This window comes from Pseudochaenichthys georgianus, chromosome 5 (genome assembly GCF_902827115.2).
Source record: "Pseudochaenichthys georgianus chromosome 5, fPseGeo1.2, whole genome shotgun sequence".
Lineage (NCBI taxonomy): Eukaryota > Metazoa > Chordata > Actinopteri > Perciformes > Channichthyidae > Pseudochaenichthys > Pseudochaenichthys georgianus.
The window spans coordinates 4,051,584-4,065,333 of NC_047507.1; the positions used below are offsets into that span (position 1 = coordinate 4,051,584).

Consider the following 13,750-nt stretch of genomic DNA (forward strand, 5'->3'; position numbering starts at 1 on the left):
ACACACACACACACACACACACACACACACACACACACACACACACACACACACACACACACACACACACACACACACACACACACACACACACACACACACACACACACACACACACACACACACACACACACACACACACACACACACACACACACACACACACACACACACACACACACACACACACACACACACACACACACACACACACACAATCAGCAGTTTAAGTGGATATATGAACAACACTGATTTAAGCAACTTTAAGTCAAATATACTTATCCTACCACCAGTTCTTTAATAGTGGAGAGCAGCACTAACAGCATTTCTATGATTTACCATAAAGCTTCACTTCACTTGGACTTGTGTGTAGATTTGTGTTTGATCTGCGTTTACGATTTAGGCTAAACTCTTGTCGGCACACAGAGGGAGTTAATACTTCCCCAGAGAGATGTTTCCATGTGTGTCACGTTATCAAGAAGAGCCCAGCATGTTACTTCATTGGTGTGTCTTTCTCTGCTGGAGCCGGTTTCTCAGTGGAGGCTCGGAAGTCACAAACGTTGGACCAAAGAGAAGCAGAGAAAAACAGACTTACATGCAAAGGTGAGGCTGGCCTCCCTGCTGACGATGGTCCCGAAAGAGTTGGAGGCGAGGCACTGATACGTTCCAGCATCCTGGTCTTTGTTCAAATGGCTGATTCTGAGGTTTCCTCCAGAAAGGCTGTAGTGGGATCCAGATTTGGGATTGATTTCTGTGCCATTCAGTTTCCATCTGAGAAAAAAAGATAAATAAATGGAGAAAATTAACATGTAAATTAACAAGTTAAACATTGTTCGCTGTAGACTCGGGCGATGGATGCGTTCCAGGAACGTGACTTTTAGTTTACATTTGATTGTTTTTTAAAAGGTGAGAGGGCCCAGAAATCCCCCCCCAGCTTTGTGTTAATCTAAGCAGCAGTGAACCACAGTGGTGCCAAGGACTTGACTGTCTTTGAATAGATAACATTGCAGGCCATCCATATTTCCAGAACCCAGTCAAAGTGCATTTGAATGCTGCTTAATCATTATGGTGGCACAATTAAAACAAATGCCTGAATCATTTCCGTCACACATTCTAGGCCATTCCACACAATGGGTGTAAGGGATCAACAAAGGGTATAATACACCTAAAATGGCAACAGCTTCTTCAATCTCTTCGCACAGATGCATCATATTAGAAAAACCAGATGGGGGGGCAATCAGTCGGAGCAGAAAAATGGTTTCAAGCCATAACTTACTACAGCCAAGGCAGAAAAAATAATAACTCACAAGCTGTTGTTGTCAATGATTTATAACCATCAAGGCAATACAAATCTCTGTGCGGATAAACAAGCATAAAGGAGCGTGTTATACTTTATTGGAAAGTGGACATTGCAGATTTGATTTGCGCCCAAGGTGATTTAGCTGTTGATTATGTCTTCGAGGAGAAGTTCTACATTTCCGTCTGCTTTGATTTCTTAATGTTCTCCAAGTGATTTAAGGGTCAGCTGGGAAAACAGTGTACTCTTACATTTGGAAAAGAAAGCGGCTATGATAACAAAAAAGGCTTTTCTTAAGCCTTTGGGAACAGCAGACAGAAGTTACGAAAAGCTGTGTTTGTGCACTTATATGTGCCAACTTGGTAACTGAAGGTATACAAAGCTTTTTGGAGGGTATTGTATTGTATTGTATTTTATATTGTGTAGTATATTATCACAGGGCTTATTTGAAAACTCTGATTGGTAAATGTTGACATTGCAATGTTTTTTATTTAAGGATAATAGAATGTTGCTAAGGAGGATCAAGGGACTATGTGCATTCATATCAATCCGCAGAAAGGAGTTCGGTCAATTTAACGTCAGCTGTGGAGAACAAACAAATCATCAGAAATCACCACGGAATACTGTTGGATAATAAATTTTTACATTTGTGGAAGCAAGAAACTTTGGATCCATGATGGCGTAAGTGTCTCCAGAAAAGAAAAACAGCGCAAGAGAAGGAAAGGCGTTAGAAGACAGAGGGCTGGACGTCAGAGAAATCAGCAGAAGAAGACAAACAGGAAGTCAACACTAACAGGAACAGCAGAAGAAGACAGGCAGGAAGTCAACACTAACAGGAACAGCAGAAGAAGACAGGCAGGAAGTCAACACTAACAGGAACAGCAGAAGAAGACAGGCAGGAAGTCAACACTAACAGGAACAGCAGAAGAAGACAGACAGGAAGTAAACATTAAAGGGAACAAGGTATGGGCTCTGGCAGTTTTTAAAGACTAGTTAATGGAAAAGAAAATGATAACATACAGACAGAAAACCTCAATCAGTGCTGACGTCATTTTAAGTTACGTCGCTGTCGCGGCAGTTCCAGCTGTTATTACACAATGGAAGTATTACGATAACTCTATAAAGGGTCTATGCAGGAATCCTGAAGTCAAATGTAAGACCTTTTTAAAGACCCTTTCCATACATTTTAAGACCTCATCGCCACTTTGAGTTCTAACCGGTTACCTTGGCGACACACTTCACCTCACATTGACTATATACAGTATCGATTGTCCTTCCTTCTTATCTTCCAACCATTTGGACGCAGACTTGCATTTCCCCATAACGATGCTGCTTAGCAACCAGCGTAAACGGACCTTCGCGCGCTATCAAGCAGTGAGCGTGCGATGTCCTGTTCAGATGACGTCAAACCCAACGGGATGCCATCAATAAACTCCACAGAATCACACTACACACCTACGCCATGATTACATTCAGGCACACTGTAGAACACAACCTCTTTGGACAATTTATATACTTATTGGAAACAAGCTACAACATGTAATACCTTGGGAAATGCCATTTAATACTTTTTAATAGCCTTAATTTTCGCTAAATTGATTTATCAACTTTTAATACTTTTTAAGACCCCCTGTCTATTAAACAAAGTAATTTGCCTTTTTGTTGCAAAAAATCGACTGTGTTAATTGAGTCTGTACAGGATCATCATAATACACAAGTAGGAGCAGATTACATGAAAACCCATGTTGCTCACCGCCTACTGAAACTTCTCCCGAATGTTTTTCTTTTAATAGACAAAGTGTGTGTAGCACAATAGTCTTTCACCGCCCTTCTCCGGTTCAGTCATAAGTAAGTGCGTGCTCTCAAGAGTCTTATTACTACACACAATAGAGAGAAGCCTGAGGGGGGTGGTGGCTGCGTCTCTCAGGACTACAGCAGAGATTCATTTGCAGCAGAGGTGGAACAAACAAAGATCAACATAAATAGCTCACAGCCATGCAACACCTTTGACTGATATTACAAAAAGCACAGTGGACCGGGGAGGGAGGAGAGTGTCAGTCAGTATCGGACAACAATAGTGGCGTTTGAAAAGCGGTCCCGATATGTGTTTTCTCATCACATTCATAATTGCTAGGCGAGAGCATTATATCCAAATTAGAACGATTTAAGGGGCACTGCTATGCTTTTTGGGATGTTGCTTCCCTGAAGTGTGTTGTATAGGTTTGTGTGCATGTAAATGGCCTGCAAAGGGATACATCCCAAAGTTCCCCGCTGCCTGGAACACCTCCATTTAACTACTATGTCCCTAGTGACATCACTACGTAACACTTGCACTTAATTTGGCTAATGCTCCAACACATTATAACTGATAGGCTAAGGGGCGGGACAACTCTAAGTGGTTGACCAATCACAACAGGACAGGACAGCTAACCAATCAGAGCAGACTGGGCTCTGGTTTCAGACAGAGGGTGAACAGAGGCACAGGCCGTATGATAAAAAATAAAGAGCTTTTGAACATTAAAGCACGGAGACATGTCAGAGTAGAGGGACTAAAATATAAAACCTGATGTTGAGTATAGGGCACCTTTAATTGGGTGATGGCTTGAAAACTGTTTCAAAAGATTTAGCCGACAGTGCCCGTTCTATACCTCTTTATCCATGTTATTTTTAAAACATTACACCAGACAGTGTTACGGTGTATGTTGGAAGCAGGACCCAAATGCAGATATAAACTGAAAAAACTCCTTTATTTCAAGGCTAAGATATAATCAAAGACAAAACAGAACACTCACCGACGAACTAGTCATGACACAAGACAACCCGACAAAGAGAGACAGAAAACCCAGAACTTAAATACACCCAGGACTAATCACATAAACACGAGACAGGTGAGGAGGGAGGAGAAAACACATAGGTACCAGGTGAACACAATTGGGTAATCAGAGAGGGAAACCGACAGAAAGCAAACAGGCAGGAAACGGGGGTGAACACTTTACAAAATAAAATAGGAAACCCAAAGATAGAAAAGGACACGAAAAATACCAACAGACAAATCCTAACAGACAGTTAATTGGGCCTAGAAAATGTGTTGATGTATCTAAGTGAGTAATCATGTCTCATGTTGAAAAGGATAACTGATTTGCACAGTTGGAGGCCAACATTGTGAATCGCTTAATGTATATCGTCTGGTAGTTATTCATAGAGGTAGTTAAAGATAATTGGCCACCAAGAGCTGCCAATGTTCTTTTCTGACTAATTGAATGGCCTTTGACGGCTCAGACAGTCACTTTAAGTCCCTTTAAGCCAATTAGGTAACAACTTTAACGCCACTAAGTGACAGATATTCAAATTTTTGTGAAACTCAAAACATTCTTACGGATATCTCGACACCGTGAGAAAAGGCCACATGAGAGCTACTGTGGATCCAGTGATTGTCCAACCTATCCTTCTGCGTGGGAAGCGTGGAGCAACAGATTACAACAAACACATACAAACCAGATTATTTATTAATTCCTTTTACAAAGATGTATTCTGGCAAGCTGGCCAAAACAGCAGCTCCATTTGTTCGGCACATGCTTCATGCAATCATGTAACAGGCCGTGTACAGAGTAGCATAATACCAAACCATCTGGCTTATGAGGCTGTGAATGTTACACGGGCTGTTTCTTTTCTGAAGCCTGGTGTTTTGGGGGAAAGTACTTTTTACAACTACACTTCTCCTAGTTGAGTCTAGACAGAGGTCGCGTTAACCGAATATTTTCCGTCTATGACGATTTTTTTTTAACAATGACGGAAAAATCTGAAAGCAGTCCGTCATGTTGACGGATCAGAACAAACTCAGAACAGCGCAGCGAGGCTCCGGTATTATGCCGTGTTATGCGTGCCCGCCCAAAATGAAATGATATCGTTTCCAAACCTAACTTTGCCGAACAGATCAACAAAAGTATTTGCTTTACGCTGTGCGCGCTCCCGCGAGGTGCTGCGGGCATGCATAACACGGCGCTAACAGTTCACGAGCGAGCGCCCCCCCCCCCCCCCCCCCCCCCGTTGACAGTTCACGAGCGTGCTCTCTCCATTTTCAAAATCTGATCTAAATTGTTTTATCAATATTTTTGAATTTCTTAATAAATACATGTGATATAAACGTTTTGGTGGGTAAGTATATTACTTACTTAAAAAAATCTCCAATTCAAATACATGTCTAGGTTTAAAAACGTTCATTATTTGTGCATTTTCATATTTTGATCATGGGGTAGTGGTGCACTTTAGCCTCGTGGCTGTTTTGGAAAGATCTTGCAAAAAGTAGCCTTTGAATTTGTATTCCCTAGAAAATGAAGCAATAACAGCAAAACCCCAGCAACATAACTGGCAGGCTCTATATATTTTATTTAACAAACCAGTTGCTCCAAAGGATGCTGCAACGTCAACGTAAAGACATGAGAATAAAATTGCGTAACATTATTTAATTCAAAGAAAACAAATAACAGCCACATGGTTATTAGTTGTTTGCACTGGATTTAGCATTGCTTAGCCTTATCTGGTATCAGCTGTTTTGGCATAATTTGGGAGCAGGTATTTTTGTGTAGCACTCTAACTAATTATAGAGTATACCGCGTAAAGGTGTTATTTTCACATTATTTCAAATGCCTTATATTGTATTTCTACAGAAACATGATAGTGTGGTATTCATCTTTTCATATATCACTTTCCTGTAATAACGTCTGCAGCAATGGAGAGTCAGGACTCAGAGAGACACGAGGAGAGTTGGAGCTTTGATGTCAAACACTGGTAGTTTATTACAAGTCAAGAGAATTCATATCACAAGTCACAGCAGCAAAAGGATCTGACTGCACAGGTGGGTTGTCATGTCACTTCTGCCCAGCCTATCTCTCGATAGACCGTTTAACTAGTTTACAGAGAGTTAATGAGCATATTCGGGGAGGCGTAAACATCTGTGGAGCTAGAGGGGGTATCCCCCAACTAGAAATACTCAATGACTTGTCAGTGGTGTTTAGAAGCCAGCGTTCTCACAGTCGTAAACCCTCCCTATGCCCTGTCGGTCAAGCTGTAAAACCTAGTATCAACATACGACTGCATCGACACATTCCTTACGGAAGATAAGGAGCAGGGCTGATCGTAAATGTAAACACACAGTAAATGTTAAATATCTTAGGAGTAAGGAAGAATTATTATTTGACACTTAGGAAGAGAGAAGAAATAATCTCTAACAGTAAGGATTTGAACCATTTACCTGAGATACTGGAAGTTGATTTTCGTTGCTTACTTTCCTGTTTTTTTTAAAACAAGAAAATATCTTCTCTTCAATCTTGTTTATTGCAGACAATAGCGAGCACATATATTGGCGTGTGGCATGACATGTAAAGCTGTCACAGTTTACAGCTGTCCAGTTAATGAACTTGGAGCCTGATTTAGCTTTTGTCCGCTGGTGGAAACACATCTTTAGACGCTCTGACAGGACCGCACAGCGACCTTGAAGGGAAACGGCTGATTAGGTCATCCTCTAAGCTGGCTCGATCCCAAGTATTAAATGTACCAATCTTCACAAATCTCACCACAGCAATTCCAGTGAACAAACACGATTGATTTGAACTTGTACTAGCTAGGGATGCTGCAACACAACAGTCTTTCAATAGACGAATGGTCCGTGCGAGGAGGAAATAAGGAGGGAAAAACTGCTGCTCTTTGAACTGCGCCGCAGATAAAATATGTATGAGCCGGGTTCATGAAAGCATTCCTCGCTTACAGATAAACAAGAAAGGTTTCCAGCAGGGTGTAAAGGAAAAAGATCCACCACAAAAGAGAATTCGTGGAACACATTCCTATAATTCTGATAAGCTAAAGCTTGACTTGCGAGGACTACAATTTCAGTTTGTTTTTTTAAAGAAAACAACAAAGGCCCGGCTCTCTTGTTGCCCAGAAAGAGACCAATCCTGGAGCAATTTCCTTCAGGAGGAATGGAAGACAGAATCTGAGGACACAGTGACAATACCCAGCGCGATATTAGAGGACACTTCCCCCCGTCATTACTGTTAACAGCACAGTACAGTAAGGCGCATTTGAAAGTTCCAAACACTTTCTGAGTGCCTGAAAGTCAAGTGTTCTGTCAGCGGGGTAGCTTCAGGCTTTGTCAGATTAGATACTTTCTGGTTTCCAGTTTTAGAACAAAGTGTAGAGTTTATGGATTAAATTGTCTGAGATCAAAAGAACAATATGTGTGTTTTCACATGTATGTCCTTGTGTTTTCAACAAACATCTCTAAATGATTGGAAGCAAGACCATATCAGTGTGCCAGAGATGAATTAATGTTTAAAAAATAGATGTTGATAAAACATACCATGGCTTATACTGTCACAAATGTATTGTAGTAAAGCAAACATGTCTTTCTTATGGCCATTTGGCATCTCTTGAGCTTCCAATTGCTCCCATGCTGGTGTGGATGCAATTAAGATAGAGTCACATTTGAATTGAGATAGCGGGTGACGTATGTTATGGTTAATCTGTTTTATTTGTTAACATTAAGGCAAATCTGAAATATTGCATCTGCTTTTGAAATGTCCTGTTGCACTCTAACCATAGATCTACAGTAACGCAGAGATGGAGTACTCGAGTCCTGGACTCGGACTCGAGTCGGACTTGAGTGCCGATTTTCGGGACTCGTGACTCGACTCGGACTTGCGCACTGATTGACGCGACTCGGACTTGGACTCGTGAATTCTCGCACAGGATGACTTGGACTCGGACTCGTGAATCCCCCCCCCCCCACGATGACTCGGACTCGACTCGTACATTGACGCTCTGACTTGGACTCGGACTCGAGCACATTTTCTCTGGAGTCTGATGTCCTCTATCCTGTATGGCGAGTTCACGTACTGGGCCCCGCTATTCCAGTCTAGAGATGTCTACAGACACACCCCGCATCGTGCTGTATGCTTTCACACATTCTGCTTCCACATTGGAAAAGAGCAAAATGCTCGTTATGTGGAAACAATATAGAAGAGAAGGCTCCGTAACACATTACTCTAAGGATCGAGTTCAGACATATAGGCTGTCTTGAACACTATCATCAGAGTAACGTGATCTAATCAATAAATAAAGATTCAGCCGATAACGAAAGCACATACTTAACATGCAGAATGACGTCATTTTGCATGCTAAGTAGCCATGTGCTTTCTGGGGATAAATCTTTACCGGTAAACTGATTTAACCCGTAAAAGTTCCTTCAAAATAAGAGTCCCGATCTTATTACTATCAAAATAAAAGTGCAAAACGAAAACTTTACCATAGGAAAATATTGGCATACAAATATAATCACTTCTCTAAAAGGTAACTCATTTTAAATATAGTTTATTTATATATAATAATAATATTAATATTAGAAATAAGCTTTATATTTGTATAGCACCTATTACAAGAATTGTAGCCAAACTCGCTTCACAGCAGTAGAATAACAGCAATGTAGAGGAGCAGCTACATTTCAAAACATATATCCACGAAGATTGATACATGAAGACTTGTGACTCGGACTTGACTTGGACTCTTCTTAAGTGACTCGGAATTGGAATCGGACTCGAACACAGGTAATGATGACTCGGACTCGGACTCGACTTGGACACTCCTTGGGTGACTCGGACTTGGACTCGGACTCGACTACGACTCTCCCTTGGTGACTCGGACTTGGACTCGGACTCGAAGAGTGGTGACTCGAGGGTGACTTGGACTCGTGAATTGGTGACTTAACTACAACACTGACACTTAGTAAAAACACTCAAAAAAGTATGACGATGGCTGAGGGATTTGGCTTGGGAAGTTCAAGTCTCTATTGTGCGTAACATAGTGTTTTAGTCATAATGGGACCATGCCAAAGAGCACTGCTGAGGTGTACTTGAGCAAGGAACCCAAAACTACTCCTGGGGTGATCATAACCATAATGTTATTCCCAAAGCTGTCATTATTGTACAGGCCACAATCTGTTATAACATTTAGAAATTTAGAAATGTTCCTCCTCAAAAGACATAACAAATATGACACTGGAAAGTTCTGAAGCATAGGTTTGATTATCGTCAAGAAATCAATCCCATGAAAATACACCAAAAATATGTTCGGCTGAAAACTCAACTGAAAACCCTGGACGTGTTTCCATGCAGCGCTTCCTTGGTATTCTTACACTTGTTGTTACTACTTTACTAAAGTAACAGCTCTGAGTTATTCCACCTTGTCACCGGCTTCAAAGCATGTATGGACACCAGTGTTGGGCAAGTTACTTCCAAAATGTAATATATTACATATTACTTATTACTCTCTTTTGAAAGTAATAAGTTACATTACAAAATTACTGTCTCTGAAATGTAATGAGTTACACTACTTTAGTTACTTTTCTAGTTACTTTCACCAAAATAACCGCAAAAGAATGGCTAGGTATTTTAAATGCTAAAATGTAGTTTAGTGCAGCTCATTATACATCCAGTGAAGGGCGATGTGGTATAGCATAACAACTGTGTAGGCCTAACAACTTGTATAACACGGGTTAGTTGAATACTCGATTCTGATTGTAAATTCTTAACATGTGACACGTTGTTAATACAGTCGTACAGACCACTGTCAAGGACTATAATGAAGGTTGCTAAGGAGGATCAAGAAAGAGAAAGGAAAAGAGGTTAAAAGACGGAGTGCTGGACGTCAGATAAACCACCAGAAGAAGGCAGACAGGAAGTAAACACTAACAGGACACGGAATGGGCTCTGTAGTGTGTTTAGTATATGTTCTGAGGTTACAGGGGGCGCAGCAGTAGTAGGTTTACATGAGCAATAGTGGCCGGCAACAGCAATGAGAAATAGCATTGATGGTCCCCAATGAACAGATTATGGCATTTGTTATGTTTTGAAACCAAGCAAGTGAGAACATTTCAAGTGAGTTAAAAGTGCAATCCTGTAATATTTCATACAGTCCAAAGTGGACTGTGGCAAAGAAAAGCACAACAGCTTCAAAACTGTACTGATAAAACAAATGAGAACATATTGTAAATCAAGGCAAATATTATTTGAACCAGCTCATGGTTTGAAATGGCAAACATTGAAAAGCAAAAGTATTATTAAAACCATGTAGCCTACTAAACATCACCTTGGTCCCATCATATACTCTGGGAAGAGAGTATTTACTGTGCTTGAAAACTGGATTACATCATCATGTGAGGTTGACTTTGTGTGATCATTTCAGCTGCAACATTAGCTTGTTGATAAACTTGGGATATGAGATATTTGTGTAGCCATTCGTGGTGAAGGCATCTGTGCTATTGTATGCATTATTTTTGACCCAACATTTCTACAGGCATGGCACTATTTTCACATATTCTAGCCCTTGTCTATTTGTATACCACGAGCTGCAAAATGACCACCTAACCCCACTGTACAGGCGGGTACTTGTTTAGATTTACCTGGGCAGGCTCTGTTTTGCCGTGGTATCCTGGCTCGCACCCGCGGGCCGCAGAGAGGCGGCGTAGTTTCGGGCAACGAAGAGTGCTGCTCCGGGGTTGAGGGCGGCGAGTCAGGCGGGAGTAAGCTAGTGTCCACAACGGAGGGTAACGTGATGTCCCCACCTGACCTGTTGCTGCAGTCTGCAGTAGATGCAGTGTTGCTGGCGTTTAGTGATGGTTGCTTTAACCATTTTCGTATAAATGATTATCCACAGGTGTGTGTCACTGCTGTGGAAGCACTTTGTAAATGATGCACGCGCAGCGGAGCAGGTCACGCGCAGCTGACACAATTTGTTGTTAGTATTTTTCGCTCCGTTCTCTTTGTGGAATAGAGGGTGAATAACATTCAACTGCCCCGAAGATCCCGACGCGAAGCCTGAAGGGTAAACACCAGGTTTACTAATCTACCCGCACAATGTGTCTGGTGTCGGAATGTCTCGCTATGTTAGTACATTGTTAAAAAACAAAACACCATTTAATTTCGGGTTAAAATGTGTTGTAACTGCGTTACTGAGCATTGTAACGGGTAATATATTACCCACATTTCATTAGTAATGCGTTACATTACTTCGTTACAGCAACAAGTAATATATTACTGTAACTGCGTTACTTTTGTAACGCGTTACACCCAACACTGATGGACACCCACTTCTGAACTGTATGTCTCACCTGAAAACAATCTTCAGATATATGGCTAGCAAGGGCCTATATATACTATTTTTTGACTTAATTATAAAGTGACTGTGGGGGATTTTGGGATATGTTTTGACCTCTTTCTCTCCTCATCCATCCTTTGATTTAAAAAAGAGACAGCGACAGGAATAGGTGAGGAGAGAGAAGCTGCTATGGGAGCAGAGAAGAAGAGCTCCTCTGGGAGGCATGGCAGAGAGTGGGTGGGGAAACAATAGTTTTAAGGGACAGCGAGTCTGGATATGGGACGGTCACATTTTATCTGTCACTCAATACATTCTGTCTTCCCTGCCCTGTCTATGGGTTAGGAGCACTGTCTTGTATTCTCATAAACGTTTTGAAGGGGAACTTATTTTCTCCGGGGAAACAGTTACAGTATTAAACTAATGGTTAAGCTTTGGGAATTGAAACAAAATAACTTACTTAAAGGGCACCTATCATGCTATGTTTAGGCAATAGCATAGGTCTCAGATATATACAAATATATAAAAAACATGTATATGAAGTGTTTTGCTCCAAATACCAAACAGATCACCCATTCTAACCATGCCTCATATCCGTCTATTTCACTTCCTGTTTCAAAAGTGCTGATTTTGGGATAAAGCTTTAAAAAAAAAAAGGAGGGGTCTGAGCTCATGCGGGACCTGGCAGCTACTGTCTAAACTAAATACTGCTGTGATGAAACGCCATATCATGGATGATCAAGGAGTATTTCTGAAACAGTCTGGAGCTCAAAGGCTTTCTCTCTTGCTGATAGGGCCGTGGGTGTAAAGCCAGCCTACATTTCCGATATGACGTCATATCGGACGCAAATCTGGATCAGCTTCGTTGTTCCCCCGTTTTTAGAGATTTGGGAACGGAGGAAAAGAGAGAGGGTTTTATTTTCTGACGCTGCGTGAGTTCCCTGACACACCGGGGACACATATTTATGTATAAAAGACATCAAAAAGTGCATTTTGCATGATAGGTCACCTTTAAGTTTAGAAAAAGATTAGGGTTAGCATAAAAAATATAGAAGATTTACAACGTATTAGATGTAAGAGCTAGGAGGTGAATTCATTGTTGGTTTTGGCATTTTTAAGGGATTTGTTGACAATAGGGCTGTCCCGAATACCATTTTTCGAGCTCCGGATATTCGGTAGTAATCAGCAGCGAATATTCGGATATTCGGCCCGTGCGGGGGAGGTGCGTAGTAATCAGCAGCGAACCGCTTCAACGCGTGTATTTCAGTATATTCACGACATTAATTTTGTTATTCTACAGTATTGTTGTTTTATAGTTATTTGTTAATGTAACCCAATTTGTGTTCTTTGAAATTGAAAAGGATATCGCATTGTGTTTGTTACTTTCGTTGCAGTTGTATATATGTCGTAAGTGTAATTTGGCTTGGCTTCCTATTTTGTATGGATATGCTTTTATTTTGAAGGAGAGTTTGCGCTGTTGACAGGAAGTTGTTGTTGCTATGGAAACAACGTGACGGAGATTAACGGAGAAAAGTCATATCTACATATACAGACGGAGAAAGTAAACGATAAAGTGTATGGTTAAGTGTTAGCACCCCCGAAGAGGCACAAGCTCTTATGTTTATATTGGAGATTTCAATAAATTCTATTTGGCAGCCGCAGTGCAAAAAAAACAACGAATATCCAAATAACGAAATTGAAACCCGAATAGTACTCAAACGAACGAATATTCGAATATACAGTTGACAACTAGAACAATACAGAATAATAACCAGACTCATCCTTTAAGTTGTGCTGATTCTAGCAGTTTTGAAGGTAGAATTTGCTTTAACTTGACATTAAAGTATCATTAATTCATCAGTTGGGGACAATCCCTTAATTTTCTCATAACCCATTAGTGCCTCTAAGCCTGATACATTTGGAATTTGTCTCGACTTGCCAAAGCACAAATCTGAAGATCCAGTATATAATTGATTGCACCATTTGCTGAAAAGTGAGTTATTTCTATATATTTAATTATACGTTAGGATAAAACAAAAGCCACATGTGACCAAAGACTACATATATCATGGTATCATAAGAAAATATCTGTACCTCAGAAACTACAAGGAGACAAATCAAATTTAAATTAAGAAAATATTTGACATGCGATACAATGTTAGTCCATCCGAAGTATGTCCGTAGTGGCATTTATTTTAATTATTAAATACTGACTTTTCTCCTACTCTCATACTTACTAAAAGATAAACCTTGTTAGTTAGATGTTCTACTTGAGAAGAGCATCTGATTACTTCCTCCCTGCACTCAGGA

The 13,750-nt window shown here is 40.7% G+C and overlaps 1 protein-coding gene across 1 annotated transcript in view; it reads right to left on the reverse strand.

Annotated features, from left to right (window-relative positions):
* The window catches only part of LOC117446119 (contactin-4-like), a 218,558-nt gene that overhangs the window by 130,579 nt on the left and 74,229 nt on the right, over positions 1-13,750 (reverse strand). Inside the window, exon 4 of the mRNA XM_034082121.2 lies at positions 596-771. Coding sequence (XP_033938012.1) covers positions 596-771 — 176 coding nt within the window. The remainder of the gene's footprint in view (positions 1-595; positions 772-13,750) is intronic.